Consider the following 15,084-nt stretch of genomic DNA (forward strand, 5'->3'; position numbering starts at 1 on the left):
TCCTGCCTTTTGTACCTGCTGTGGGTCACACCCCTTGTGCGTCCTCAGCCTATTGCTGTCTGTCACTTGGTATATAGCTCAGCAGCTCCCTTCTATCCCTGCCTGAGCATAGTGTTTCCTTCAGTGTGTGCTTGCACTCTGAAGGTGCCAGGTCCCGTCTCTTGTCTCCTGCTTTTTGTATCAGTTCCCGTGTCTGAACTGAGTCCTGTATGTCTCCTGCTTTGCGGTATCAGCTCCCGTGTCTGAACTGTGTCCTGTATGTCTCCTGCTTTGCGGTATCAGCTCCCGTGTCTGAACTGAGTCCTGTATGTCTCCTGCTTTGCGGTATCAGCTCCCGTGTCTGAACTGTGTCCTTTTTGTGTTCTCTGGTCTGTCCTGTCTGAACACGCTCCTTGCCTGTTCGTTCCGCCTTCTAGTGGCCGATTTCCTAGACCCGCTCCTGCGTCTGGTCTGTCCTGTCTGAACACGCTCCTTGCCTGTTCGTTCCGCCTCTCTGGGGGCCGTATTCCCAGACCCGCTCCTGTATCCCTCTGCAGTGTCGGTCTCCTCCGTACACTCAGTTCCAGTCTGAACTCTCTCCTGTCCTTTACCTGTTTTGCCTCTATGTCCGTTCCCTTCCTTTTTCTGCAGAGTCTGAACTCGTACCTAACTCCTGCTTGTTGTCTCTGCAAGTACTGTGTGAGTATCTGGCTCTGTCTTTCCCTTCCTGTCTGTTCCGTGTGAACAGAGCCCTGTCCTCCCTGCTCAGCCTTGTCTGCACTCTAGCTGTGCTTGCCTGTAACCCTCTGCCTGTATTGTTCCTGAGTCCCGGTGTGTACTGGGTCCTATCCCGCCTGTGTTCCTACCTGCTAGTGCCTCCCTGTCTGCACTCTAGCTGTGCTTGCCTTTACCCCCCTGCCTGCATACCCGCCTGCCTGCATACTAGTCGTGCCTGCCTATACCCTCCAGTCTGTGTGCCAGCCTACCAGCCTGTTCCTGTATTCCCCTGTGTGGGTCAACAGCCGTGTCCGGGGTCTGTCCTGGAGTAGCACCTGGTCCCTCTGCTCGGTTCCTCCTTGGTGCACTGGCGTCGTATGCCGTCGTGCGACCCTGGTCGGATCGGGTGAATACTTAGTCAAGCCCCTCCAGGCATTCACTCTCCGGCACGGTCCAGTGGAATCACTACCAATCACACGCACACGCCGCTTAGCCCGGGCGTGTGCATAACAATATAGAGTTTCTGATTGACCACTTTCTTCCATGGTACAAAAAGAAGAACGATGCCATCCATAGCAAAATTATCTTCATACTGACAATGCACCATGTCATGCTGCAAAGAATATCTCTGAGTCATTGGCTGCTATGGGCATAAAAGGAGAGAAATGTATAGTGTGGCCACCATCCTCCCCTAAACTCAAACCTATTGAGAACCTTTGGAGAATCCTCAAGCAAAAGATCTGTGAGGGTGAGGGGCTGTTTGCATCAAAACAGCAGCTCTGGGGGCTATTCTGACATCTAGCAAAGAAACCCAAGCAGAAACTCTCAAGATCAATGGATGCATCAATTGTGAAGGTGACATCAAAGAAGAGGTCCTATGTTAACATGTAACTTGGCCTGTTAAGATATTTTTGATTGAAAATGCTTTTGATTTCAGTAAATGTGATCTCTTAATGCTGCAAATTCAATAAATGACCATTTTCAGTTCTTTACAACCAATAAAATGTTTTGAAACTGTTGTGCATAATAATTTGGAACAGTGCATTTTGAGGTTTTTTTACTTTTGAAAACAATACTGTGAGCTTTGATAAATTTGTCCAAAAAAAATGATTTATACTCTAAATTTATGATTTTAACATAATACTGACTCAATTGTATCAACCATTTAGGAAAATCAGAGAAAAATAGCATTTGTATAATAATTTTCAACACGGTGTAGTTACACTGAGCTTGTAAGCTTTGCCCCTGACGCTGGCTGGGATTGCTATATTACTAGAATATAAGGAGATGCTGCGGGTTAGAGCAGCTGCAAGGCAACGTGACAGGAGCAGAAAGCCATCTGTGCTCACTATCTCTGGGGATAAGCTGCAGAAGGAGATTGTTCTTATAAGGCCGGGGTCACACAAACGTATGTTCTCTCATGAGAGAATCGGCTTTATTATGCTAATGTCACTCTGATCAAACTGAGATAGAGTTTGAGCCGAGTGTCAGTTCACTTCGATCCCATTCTCTCGCTTGCAAGGATCAGAGCACAGGTGTGGAAGATGGATATGGATACCTTAATTTTTCCATCTTCTCCATTGTCTGAGTCCGCGAATGTCAGACTGCACTTGGAGGACATCCAAGTGCAGTACGATGTTTCACAGGCACCCACAGACTTGAATGGGAGCACATAATCCGAATTCTGGAGCCGTTCGCAGCATGCTGCAATTTTTTTCTCATATCAAATAGGCATGAGACAAAAATTAGCAGATCTGCACTGCCCCACAGTATACACACGTGGTCAAAATTGTTGGTACCCCTCGTTTAATGAAAGAAAAACCCACAATGGTCACAGAAATAACTTGAATCTGACAAAAGTAATAATTAATTAAAAATCTATGAAAATGAACAAATGAAAGTCAGACATTGCTTTTCAACCCTGCTGCCACAGAATTTAAAAAAAATTAAACTCATGAAATAGGCCTAGACAGAAATGATGGTTCCCCTGAAAATAATGTGACAAAAGGGACATGTTAAATCAAGTTGTGTCCACTAATTAGCATCACAGGTGTCTACAATCTTGTAATCAGTCAGTGGGCCTGTATATAGGGCTACAAATACTCACTGTGCTGTTTGGTGACATGGTGTATACCACACTCAACGTGGACCAGAGGAAGCAAAGGAAAGAGTTGTCTCAGGAGATTATAAAGACAATTATAGACAAGCATGTTAAAGGTAAAGGTTATAAGACCATCTCCAAGCAGCTTGATGTTCCTGTGACTACAATTGCACATATTATTCAGAAATTTAAGATCCATGGGACTGTAGCCAACCTCCCTGGACGTGGCCACAGGATGAAAATTGATGACAAATCAAAGAGACGAATAATACGAATGGTAACAAAAGAGCCCAGGATAACTTCTAAAGAGATTAAAGGTGAACTTCAAGCTCAAGGAACATCAGCGTCAAATCGCACCATCCATCGATGTTTTATCCAAAGTGGACTTCATGGGAGAACACCATTGTTGAAAAAAAATCATAGAAAAGCCAGACTGGAATTTGCCAAACTACATGTTGACAAGACACAAAGCTTCTGGGAGAATGTCCTATGGACAGATGAGACAAAAATGGAAGTTTTTGGCAAGGCACATCAGCTCTATGTTCACAGACGGAAAAATGAAGCATATCAAGAAAAGAACACTGTCCCTACTGTGAAACATGGAGGAGGCTCTGTTATGTTCTGGGGCTGCTTTGCTGCATCTGGCACAGGGTGTCCTGATTCCGTGCAGGGTACAATGAAATCTCAAGACTATCAAGGGATTCTAGAGAGAAATGTGCTTCCCAGTGTCAGAAAGCTTGGTCTCAGTCGCAGGTCATGGGTCTTGCAACAGGACAATGACCCAAAACACACAGCTAAAAACACCCAAGAATGTCTAAGAGGAAAACATTGGACTATTCTGAAGTGGCCTTCTATGAGCCCTGACCTAAATCCTGTTGAGCATCTTTGGAAAGAGCTGAAACATGCCGTCTGGAAAAGGCAACCTTCACACACGAGAAAACTAGAGCTGTTTGCTCATGAGGAGTGGGCCAAAATACCTGTCAAGAGGTGCAGAAGTCTCATTGACAGTTACAGGAATCGTTTGATTGCAGTGATTGCCTCAAAAGGTTGTTCAACAAAATATTAAGTTAAGAAGTGTACCATCATTTCTGTCCAGGCCTATTTCATGAGTATCATTTTTTTTTAAATTCTGTGGAAGCAGGGATGAAAAGCAATGTCTGACTTTCATTTGTTCATTTTCATAGATTTTTAATTTATTTTTACTTTTGTCAGATTCAAGTTATTTCTGTGACCATTGTGGGTTTTTCTTTCATTAAACGAGGGGTACCAACTATTTTGACCACGTGTGTAACACTTGGCCATATTATATGCTCGTGTGAGCCAGGGCCCCACTATCAGTATTTGGTCAGTATTCGGTCAGTATTTTATCTCATGAGTGAGAGCCAAAACCAGGTGAGGAACAATCAGAGAGAAGGTATAATAGAAATAAATCACCAATTCTGCATTTATCACCCGCTCCTGGTTTTGTCTCCCACTCCTGAGAAAAAATACTGAACAAATACTCATAGTGAGGCCGTTGCCTTAGGCTAACATCACAATATCTTTAATGTATTCAATTAACCGAATGGATTGTGTTCTCTGTAAATGTCAGTGCTATTTAGTATGGGTGAGTGTATTCCATGTCCTGCCCTCAGTTAACCTTCAGGAGATTGTTCAGTCTTCTGAAATATATTTCCTTCTGCATTTATCACCCACTCCTGGTTTTGGCTCCCACTCCTGAGAAAAAATACTGACCGAATACTGACCAAATACTGATAGTGGGGTCGTGGCCTAAGCATAAGAAGATGGGTGTTGACAATTTCACTGCCATCATCAATACTCCAAATGAGTACACTCTGATATCAATGCAGAAAAATGAATCAAATATACTAGTGAAAAGTAGCCGTTTGGAAGCCAATTTCCTGTACTTTTTACAGTAATAAAGTTTCATAAAAAATAATAAATAAAAATGTAGTTAAACTTTAAACTGGCGGATAACTATAGAGCAGTATTGTCAAGAGTCTTCTAAGAATTTGGAACTGAAATGCTCTCTGTGGACATTAGTTCATGTTCCAGCCAGAGTGCACTTCCTATGCAGATTTCTTGCTGCTCACTTGCCAGGTGTTGGAGTCTAGTAAGAGAGTAGAGTAAATTCTTAAAACATCTAATAATGCTCTAAGTATTTTGGAGATGTCCAACTTTAATCCAAATAATTCAATGAATTCAAGTCCTGAGTATCACTTTACATGCACTTTCAAGATTTTGCGTAACTTACTAGAAACTTTCAGCCTGTGAACCAGGTTTTGTCATCTCTTGATATTTTTCAGTAGGTGCTAAATTATCAAAACTTAACTTTGAATGTATAACATTTGTAAATAACATGCCTTATACAAGAACGCTTACCTTCTGAAATAACTTTGACTATGTACAGATAGCAGATGAGCAGGCTCTTAATTTCATATGAATCCAATCGGGTATAAGGAGACACGGTGCTCTTTGTGGAGCTTCTACGCATCTGAAGAGGTCAGAAAAAAAAGAACCATTAAAGTGAATCTGTCAGAAGGTTTTTGGTATGTAATTGGAGAGCAGCATGATGTAGAGAAGAGTCTGATTACATTGATGTGTCACTTACAAGGCTGTGTGTTGCTGTTTCAATAAAATAAGTGTTTTATCAGCAGGAGGTTATCACTACAGGACTAGGTGTCTAGTGCTTCCTAGTCAACTGCTCTGTGTAACCCTGTCCCCACCACTGACTGGCAGCTTTCTGTCAATGTTCAGTGCACACAGAAAGCTGCCAATCAGTGGTGTGGGCGGGGTTAAACAGGGATCAGCATTCTGAGCACTGATAGACCTGCAGCAGAGAAAACTGTGATGGTCTCAAAATGACAGCAAGCAGACCAACAAGTGGCACACTGCAGGAATCAGGGTCTCTGTCCCAACATCATGCTGCTCTCAGATTACATAGCAAAAATCTACTGACAGATTCCCTTTTGACCGACAAACAGGCAGTTCTTTGATATAATTTGCAAATTACTCAGCTAACATAATATAATAAGCTAATGGTTTATTATATCCTGTCACTACTGTCTGCAGTACTACACTTCTTCTATGGGACACCCATTCTATGGAATTCATTGTGCTGGCTATTATACAAGTTCATAACATTCCCACATTTAAACATGCCTTATCATGTAACCATAGTCCTCATCTCAGACACAAATTAGCTTGGCCATGTTATCTGCTTCTAATATATCAAACACTCGATACACGATGGGTTTTGCTACTCTATGTACGTATATTCTCTTTCCAACACAAGAGGCTGGTGCCCTGTATAAAATTAACACCATATATAGTAAGTTCTTAAAGACAGGTACTTTTCTCTTTTTATCTCATTGGGTGCTGATTTATTTTGAAGTGATTTGATGTTATATACCGTAAATAAAATATTCTATTATTACACTGAATGAAGTTTCCAACAACACACAACTTCCTTTTAAAGTTTCCAGAGCAAGGAAACTATGTCTTATCTTTTAAAGCATTACAAAAAAAAACAGAGATAATTCATGAATGCAGAAAAGGAAAGTGTATCACCTCCAAAACATGGAATATAATTTATCAAAATAAACAAACTAATCAATAGTCACTTTAACCCCTTAAGAACCTAGCCTCATTTTTTAAATCTGCCCACTGTCACTTTATGTGGTAATAAATTTGGAACGCTTCAACAGATCCCAGTGATTCTGAGACTGTTTTTTCATGACACATTGTACTTCATGATATTGGTAAAATTTGTTCAAGTTGAGTTTATTTGTGAAAATATCAGAAATTTGGCAAAAATTTAGAAAATTTCACAATTTTCAAAATTTTAATACTTATGCCCTTAAACCAGAGTTATGTCACACAAAATAGTTAATAAATAACATTTCCCACATGTCTAATTTACATCAGCACAATTTTTGAAACATAATTTTTTTTTTGTTAGGACGTTATAAGGGTTAAAAGTTGATCAGCAATTTCTCATTTTTACAACAAAATTTACAAAAATATTTATTTAGTGACCACATCACATTTGAAGTGACTTTGAGGGGTCTATATGACAGAAAATACCCAAAAGTGACACCATTCTAAAAACTGCATCCCTCAAGGTGCTCAAAACCACATTCAAGAAGTTTATTAACCCATCAGGTGCTTCACAGAAATTAATTGAATGTGGAAGGAAAAAATGAACATTTTACTTGTTTTTACAAAAAGTTTACTTTAGACTCAATTTTTTTTATTTTCATAAGTGTAACAGGAGAAAATGAACCACAACATTTGCTGTACTATTTCTCCTGAGTACACCGATACCCCATATGTGGGTGAAAACCACTGTTTGGGTGCATGGCAGGGCTCAGAAGGGAAGGAGCCCCATTTGTCTTTTTGAATGCAAAATTTGCTGGAATTGTTAGCAGACGCCATGTCAAGTTTGGAGAGCCCCTGATGTGCCTAAACATTGGAAACCTCACACAAGTGACCCCATATTAGAAACTAGACCCCTCAAGGAATGTATCTAGATGTGTAGTGAGCACCTTGAACCCACAGGTGCTTCACAGAAGTTTATAACGTAGAGACGTGAAAATAAAAAAATCACATTTTTCCCACAAAAAAAATGTTTTAGCCCCACATTTTTTATTTTCACAAGGGTAACAGGAGAAAATGGACACCAAAATTTGCTGTGCACTTTTTCCTGAGTGTGCCAATACCGTGTATGTGGTCGAAAACTACTTTTGAGGCACAGTGCGAAGCTTAGAAAGGAAGAAGCGCCATATTGGAATTCAGATTTTGTTGGAATGGTTTGAGGGTGCCATGTCACATTGGCAGAGTCCCTGAGGAGCCAGAACAGCAGAAACCCCCCAAAAGTGACCTCATTTTACAAACTCCACCTCTCATCTATGGGTGCAGTGAGCATGTTGACACCACATGTGCATCACAGAAATTTATACCATTGGGTGGTGAAGAAAGAATAATTACATTTGTTTTAGAACCAAATTTGAAATTTTTATGAGGGCTAATTGAAAAAAATGGACCTCACGGTTTGTTGTGCAATTTCTCCTGAGTGCGCAAATACCCTACATGTAATCGGGAACTACTTTTGAGGCACAGTGCAAAGCTCAGAAGGGAAGGAGCGCCATATCATAGTGCAGATTTAACTCTTATGGTTTGCGGGTACCATAACCTACTGGTAGAGCCCCTAAGGTGCCAGAACAGCAGAATCCCCCCCATAAGTGACCATTTTCGGGCACATGACATTTTTTGATCGCTTTCCATTCTGGGCAGAATAAACAAAAAACAGTAATTCAGGAATTGTTTTTTGTTTTTGTTTTTATGTTGTTCCGCGTGTGGTAAAATTGATAAGGCAGCTTTATTCTTCGGGTCAGTACGATTACAGTGATGCCACATTTATATTGTTTTTTTTTTTAATGTTTTTGAACTTTGACATAATATAAACTTTTATAGAAAAAATAATTATTTTTGCATCGCTGTATGCCGAGAGCTGTAACTTTTTGAGGTACAAGAGGCCGGTTTCAGCGGTACAATTTTTATTTACATTTGCCTCTTTGATCGCGTTTTGTTTCACTTTTTTCCAGCAGTATGATGAAAAAGCATAGTTTCCCATGTTTTTTTTTTTTTTACGGCATTCACTAAAGGGGTTAACTAGTGTGACACGTTTATAGATCGGGTTGTTCCGGACGCAGCAATACCAAACGTGTACTTTTTTCGTTTATTTTTATACATAAAAATGTTTATTTATTAGTGTAATATTTTTTATTATTTCTTTTTAGATTTTTAAATTTTTCTTTTTTTTTAACTTTTTACGCAGTCCTTCAATGGGACTTTCACTTTTTTCATAGGTATAATGCATTGCAATGCACTAGCTTTGAGTATGGTCTCAGAAGCATTCCGTAGCTTGGTGACCCGGGGGTCATCATGGCAACGATCGAGTCCCATCACGGGGACCTTGATCTGGAGGCAGAGGGAGCTCGCGTCCTTCTGCCTGGCTCCTTGCGATCGCTCGTAATCGCAGCATTTAGTGGGTTAACAGCCAGGGGCGGTGCTGGCTGCTAGTGCTAGTGCCACTGGCAGCGCTGAGCTCCTGCTCTGATAGGGCAAGAGAAGCTGATATTTCAGCACCTCCTGTGCGATCATGCTGTGATTGGTCAGTCAGATTGATTGACCGATCACAGCGATCTGGGTGCGGGGACAGACGGCATGGATCCCTGCAGCTCTTCCTGTGCCACTCAGCTGTCACTGACATCTGTAAGCACTGACCTGTCACTGTCACTGACAGTTCAAAGTCATGACAGGCATAGCACATCATGGTGCGGGAACTGACACCCACTCAAGAAGTGCTATGTCTGTCATTAGACATTAAGGGGTTAATGGTAAATTGATAATATTATTGGTAATTTTTCAATAATACATAGGAATGGAAGTAGTGTGCAACTGTGACCTGCCTGCTGTTCTGTTAACAGCCAAATCACAGTTTTTAATAGTAATACAGCAGCAAGTTGCTGACAGTCACATTGCAGCTATTGGACACAAAACCAAAGTCAATGTGTAGCTTTGGTTTTGATCATTTTTTTGTCCGTATAAGGGCTCGCTCACACTACCGTATTTTCGGTCTGAGTGCTTTCCAGGAGAAAAATGGAACGCATTTGGGCGAATTTAATTCCATGAAGCACTGCAGATGAGCGATTGTTTTTCACTGACCGAATCTGTGTGTGAAAAAAAATCGCAGCGTGCATTAGTTTCTTCCGTAAATCAGATGAGACTCACCCGTTCAAGTCTATAAGTGCGTGTAAAAAAATTGGATGCCATACAGAGCCATAGTACAGCATCTGATTTTTACAGATACACTGCAATTCTGTAACATAGGAAACAGTCAATGGTCTTGTAAATGATTAATAGCTGCTGCTGTAAAAAACGGATTACATACGAATGGCAAGTGAGAAAAAAATCGTCCCACTTTTCTGGATGAAACTCTGAACGATATTTTCTATGTTCGTGTGAACCTACGTTAACAAGGAGTAAAATTCAGAGGGATGACGGAACGCGACTGAGGATTTCTGAAATTACCAATAAACTAATACAGTATCAGCAAAAAAACTGACATGAATGAGTTAGGAAGTGGGTTATTTTTTGATCTGCACTTATTTTGTATGGAAAGAAATGGACAACTAGAATAAATTTGCATCTGCAAGGAGTTTGTATGTTCTCCCCGTGTTTGTGTGGGTTTCCTCCGGGGTCTCCGGTTTCCTCCCACACTCCAAAGACATACTGATAGGGAATGTACTGTAGATTGTGAGCCCCAATGGGGAGAGTGCCCATAATGTCTATAAATCATCTGAATTGTAAAGCTCTGCGGAATATATTGGCGCTATATAAATAAAAAGATTATTATTATTATAAATTTGTTTCTAAGCGTTATAATTAGTGTTGAGTGAATTTGTTCGGCATTGCATGACAGCGCGTGACAGTATGGCAAATCAGGGATGTTCGTGGGCAGAGCCGATTTTTTGGCGCAAACAAGCCGGCACCCCGAACACAAACATGAATTTGAAATGTCGAACAAATTCACTCATCTCTAGTTATAATCAATGCTCAGAAGCATCAACATCTTTATAACATTCAGAGAAGACTGGGTGGCTCAAGAAGAGATGCAACCAAGTCTTCTAATTTGTAATTTCCTCTCTACTTTTTGCTTTAAAGGGATTTCAGAAAACTCCTGCTCCCTGGCTGCAGTTTGTTATATATGAACAAACTGTGCTTTATTCACCCTCCCTGGGTCCACTGCTGGGTCTCCACCACTGCTATAGGTATCTGACATTGTCTGCATAGCTGATGTTAAGTTAATAACATTGCAGCCCATCAGTGAGCTCAGCGGGGCGTGCCGTCTACTCGGGCAGAGCCGTTGAGCTCAGTTATTGGCTGCAGCGCTGTCAACATGACATCATCACTGCAGAACATAACAGTCACCGGGAGTAGTGACAGAGATGCAGCACTGGACCTGGAGAGGGAAAGTAAAACACATGGTTTTGAAAAAAAAAATACTTTAATTTTTGACTTCTCTAATATGAAACATACTGTGGACAACTGTCAGACAATCAGATGCTGACCCATAGGAATTTTGTGATAAAGACAGCTTTTAGTGACGTAAAAACCTACATTTTCCCCATTCATGTGCTCCATTGTCACATCCGTGTTGATAGATCCACGTGAGTCCTCTCTGTTCATGATGCAACCATTTGAGAATGAGGAGATGTAACCTTCAATCAGAACAAAGGACATGTTATTAAATTACATTCCAATAAATCACTTTGAACATTTGTGCAGAGCTCCACGTGTGGCTGTTAGAAGCAGATGATGGCTGAATAACACAGTCATCATCTGCCAGAAAAGATGCAAACTCAGTTCCTGAGCCTGCATCAAAGTCATTGAGCAGAGATGTGACGTGCCAGTATGTCATATGTTGCAAAGGGGTTAATAACCTCATTTATAAAATGCCAAAGTGTGAAAGAGCGTGTTTTCCTGCAAGAGACGCTCATACTCGATACTGAATAAATCAAGATATTTAGAAAATTTTGTTTCCATTTTTTCATCATTTGCAAATGTCTATGCATCCTGTGATTTCCATAATTCCACCACATCTCCCCGCACCGCCACGGTATAAATATTACATTTTAAGAAATTCACTGCAGCTTTACAGACTGGTACAACCTGACATTTTGATCATTTGCTATGAGAAGAAAAATGTTGATATACAGAACGGTTGCATGATTTTCGGCATTGTTGCCGTTATTGCTAGAAATGAAATGGTAACTGAAAATTTACGTCTGTTTTTTTTCCTGCTGTTAATTTCATTTATTAAACAAACTGAGTAAGTGGTACAATGTATCATGAATGATGTCAAAGTTTCCTAATATAAATGTTCATGACTGCCACGTTTACAATATTGTTGTAACACTTACTGATTTGTTATAACAGTAAACAGGGACTCGCTGTATATCAGGATTAAAGGGAATTTATAACCAGAGGTTATACTTTCATGGTACAACTCCTTTAAGAGACAATTCCTTAATGAAAACTCGCTTGTACTACTAGAGGCCTATATAAAGCAGGGAGGAAAAGGATGGAAAGATAACATTAAGACTTTATAAAAAATATTATTATTATTATTATTACTAACCAGTTGAATACCAGGCCATTTACTCCTGTCCTGACCAGGCACATGTTAGTTTTTTTTTTTCGTACATGTGGTTTAAAGCGCTGAAAATTATTTTCTTGATATTCAAATAATTTTTGCATCTTTTTTTCGTGATTTGTGGGGCCTAATTTTTAAGTTATTTTCATTTTTTTCCCCTCAATATTGGCCATATTGGTGGGATTATGAAGGAAAACGTTTTCACAGTTTTTTTATGACCACTAATATACATTTTAGATTGTGTTCTTTTCTCTGTAAAAAATTTTTTTTTTAGATATCATTCATTGTTTTTTTTCCCTCTACCGAAACAGCTAGTGATAAAGCTATGGTTGCATAACAGAGCTCTGTTATGACTGGGTCTCCTAGGAACCGGCAGATCCTGCTCCCCCTCTAAACCAAGTGATCATATGACCGCTGGGTCCGGAGATAGAAGCACTGTCAGCTTTTCCTATTCTGTATACACAGCGCTTGTTCAGCACTGTATACAGTGAACGGAAATGCAGATATGGTAATAAACCAACTCTGCCTTCTATATTGCAGTCCAGCTGTGTTTGACAGCTGGTTTCCTGCTCATGCAGGTGCACAATCTTCTGCAGCTGCTCTAAAGTGCTGTGACGTTTTAGAAAGTCACTACAGAGTATAATGCTTCAGGCTGGGGCTTCAGGCAGCTTTTGGTCTGCAGATGGCTACAATGTTTTCCCATTGGGAAAAAAGTTGTGGGTGTAATAAAGGCTATCTCCTTTTGGGGAAAAACTGATGTTTCACTTATCGCAGACGTGATTTAAATACACTACATACTGTAGATAAGATTTTTTGTCTATTTTTTACAGAGATCATGACAGTCTATGTCTGTAGTGCATTACACGGGCTGTTATAGTCTGCCCTGTAGGCTATTATGGATTCAGTCCCTCCTGTAAAAGAGACATTCTTAAAGTGTTCTCGAATAATATAGCAACCCATTCCATTATCTACTGTAATCTAAAGTAACATTTTTTGTGTTTTTTTTTTTTAATTGACAAGTTATTACTCACCAGCATCTTTGTCTATGATCAAACTTGATCTGTTGGAAGGAGAAGAAAAGCTGCACATAAATGTGTCCCTGGACGCCTGCAAAAAAATAATGTAGTGTAAGTAAGTGACGATCATTTAATGGGAACCGGTTCATTATTCATGCTGCCAATACCTCAGACAGTATAAAATACAAACAGGCTCTTTGGTTTCTGACAGCTTTGTTTTACTCTAAAACTCTGCGAAACTCTGCTGGTTTGTCGTGACTCCAGACAGCGCAAAACCACTTCCGTTCCCGGCATCTATTTCTGACATATCCCTAGGAATGGGCAGCATCTGGATGCCAAGCTTAATAGGTGTTGTGTATCACACAACCCTCTTAGGTGAGCAGTTCTATTAGTTCTTTACCAATTACTTAGAAGGGTCAGCTTTATTCTCATTTGCACAAAGAAAGTCTAGAAGCAAAGGGATGAAATTGAATGGGAGAAGATACAGATTAGATATTAGAAAACACTTTTTGACAGTGAGGGTGATCAATGAGTGGAACAGGCGGCCAGGAGAGGTGGCGAGTTCTCCTTCCCTGGAAGTCTTCATAGGCTGGACAGACATCTGTCTGAGATGGTTTAGTGAATCCTGCATTGAGCAGGGGTCGGACACTATGACCCTGGAGGTCCCCTCGAACTCTAACATTCTAGGATTCTATAAGTGGGACAAGACTCGTTGTTATTTATTTCTTTAATTTTTTTTGTATGTGCAAACAATCGATTTGCTAAGAAAGTACATGTGAAAAGGCACAATGATTGTGTCCTCTGTTATTCAACTTATTTATTAATTATATAGAAGAAGGGATTAATAGTGCTGTCTGTATTTTTTGCAGATGAGACGAAACTAAGTAGTATAGTGCAGTGTGCAGTCTATAGAAGATCTTCATAAATTGCAGGCTAACTTGGACAAACTGAGTGGTTGGGTATCCACTTGGCAGATGAGGTTCAATGTTGAGGAATATAAAGTTATGCATCTGGCCACTGATAACCTGCACGCATCATATGTTCTAGAGGCAGTAAAACTAGGAGTATAACTTTTGGAGAAGGATCTGGGTGTACTTGTAGATTGCAGATTAAATAAGGATAGTGTCATGTGTTAAAAGAAGTATGAACTTAAGGACATAATACTACCACTTTACAAATAGTGCAATCTCATCTGGAATATTCAGTTCAGTTCTGGGCGTTAGTTCAGTGAAAGAATGCCCTGAAGTTAGAAAAAGTACAAAGAAGAGCCACAAAACTGATAAGGGGCATAGTTATGAAGAAAAATGAATCATTTAATATTCAGAAGAAATGTATAGGGGTGGATTTGATTAACAAGTACATAAATGGCCCATACCAAAAGTATGTTTCATGTAAATCCCACTCAAAAGTCAAGGGGCATTTCCTCTGTCTGGAGTAAGAAAGATTCAATTTCCAGAGGAGAAAAGGCTTCTTTACCATAAAAATTATTAATCTGTGGAATAGTCACCCTCAAAAGCTGGTCTGAGCGGGAACCGTTGATGGTTTCAAAAAGTACTTGGATGCTTTTTTTTTAGAAGAAAATAACAGGTGTTTATACATATTAGATGACCAGTAGCTATCTCACCCAACTCTCCTATACACAGGAGTGCTTGTTCAGCCGAATGCTCCGGTGTTCTCTTTGATCTCAAGGAGAACAAAAGGGTCGGCAGTCAAAAATCAGACATGCCGGATCCTTAACTCCCCAACAACCAATTGTCCGGAGCTTCCATACTTATTACTTTCTCATTTTCACAGAATGTAATCCTGCAATGTTTACGACTAATTGCAGGCGCTGGCACGTTGGAACCCTTAGCATTATGTTTAGTCTCTTAGTTTATACAATATGATGTACAGTGGGTGCAGAAAGTATTCAGACCCCTTTAAAATTTTCACTCTTTTTTTCATTGCAGCCATTTGGTAAATTCTAAATAGTTCATTTTTTTTTCTCATTAAAGTACACTCTGCACCCCATCTTGACTGAAAAAAAAACAGAAATGTAGAAATTTATGCAA

General features: G+C 40.0%; 1 protein-coding gene across 4 annotated transcripts in view; it reads right to left on the reverse strand.

Moving 5' to 3' along the window:
* DOCK11 (dedicator of cytokinesis 11) overlaps window positions 1-15,084 on the reverse strand; it is a 333,016-nt gene that overhangs the window by 149,241 nt on the left and 168,691 nt on the right. For all 4 annotated transcript variants that reach the window (XM_073641338.1, XM_073641340.1, XM_073641339.1 and 1 more), the window contains 3 exons: window positions 13,049-13,124; window positions 10,982-11,082; window positions 5,180-5,291 (listed from right to left, as the gene is read on the reverse strand). In XM_073641338.1, coding sequence (XP_073497439.1) covers window positions 5,180-5,291; window positions 10,982-11,082; window positions 13,049-13,124 — 289 coding nt within the window. The remainder of the gene's footprint in view (window positions 1-5,179; window positions 5,292-10,981; window positions 11,083-13,048; window positions 13,125-15,084) is intronic.

Source organism: Phyllobates terribilis, unplaced genomic scaffold (genome assembly GCF_046119375.1).
Source record: "Phyllobates terribilis strain yellow unplaced genomic scaffold, ASM4611937v1 Scaffold_7__3_contigs__length_470593459, whole genome shotgun sequence".
Classification (NCBI taxonomy): domain Eukaryota; kingdom Metazoa; phylum Chordata; class Amphibia; order Anura; family Dendrobatidae; genus Phyllobates; species Phyllobates terribilis.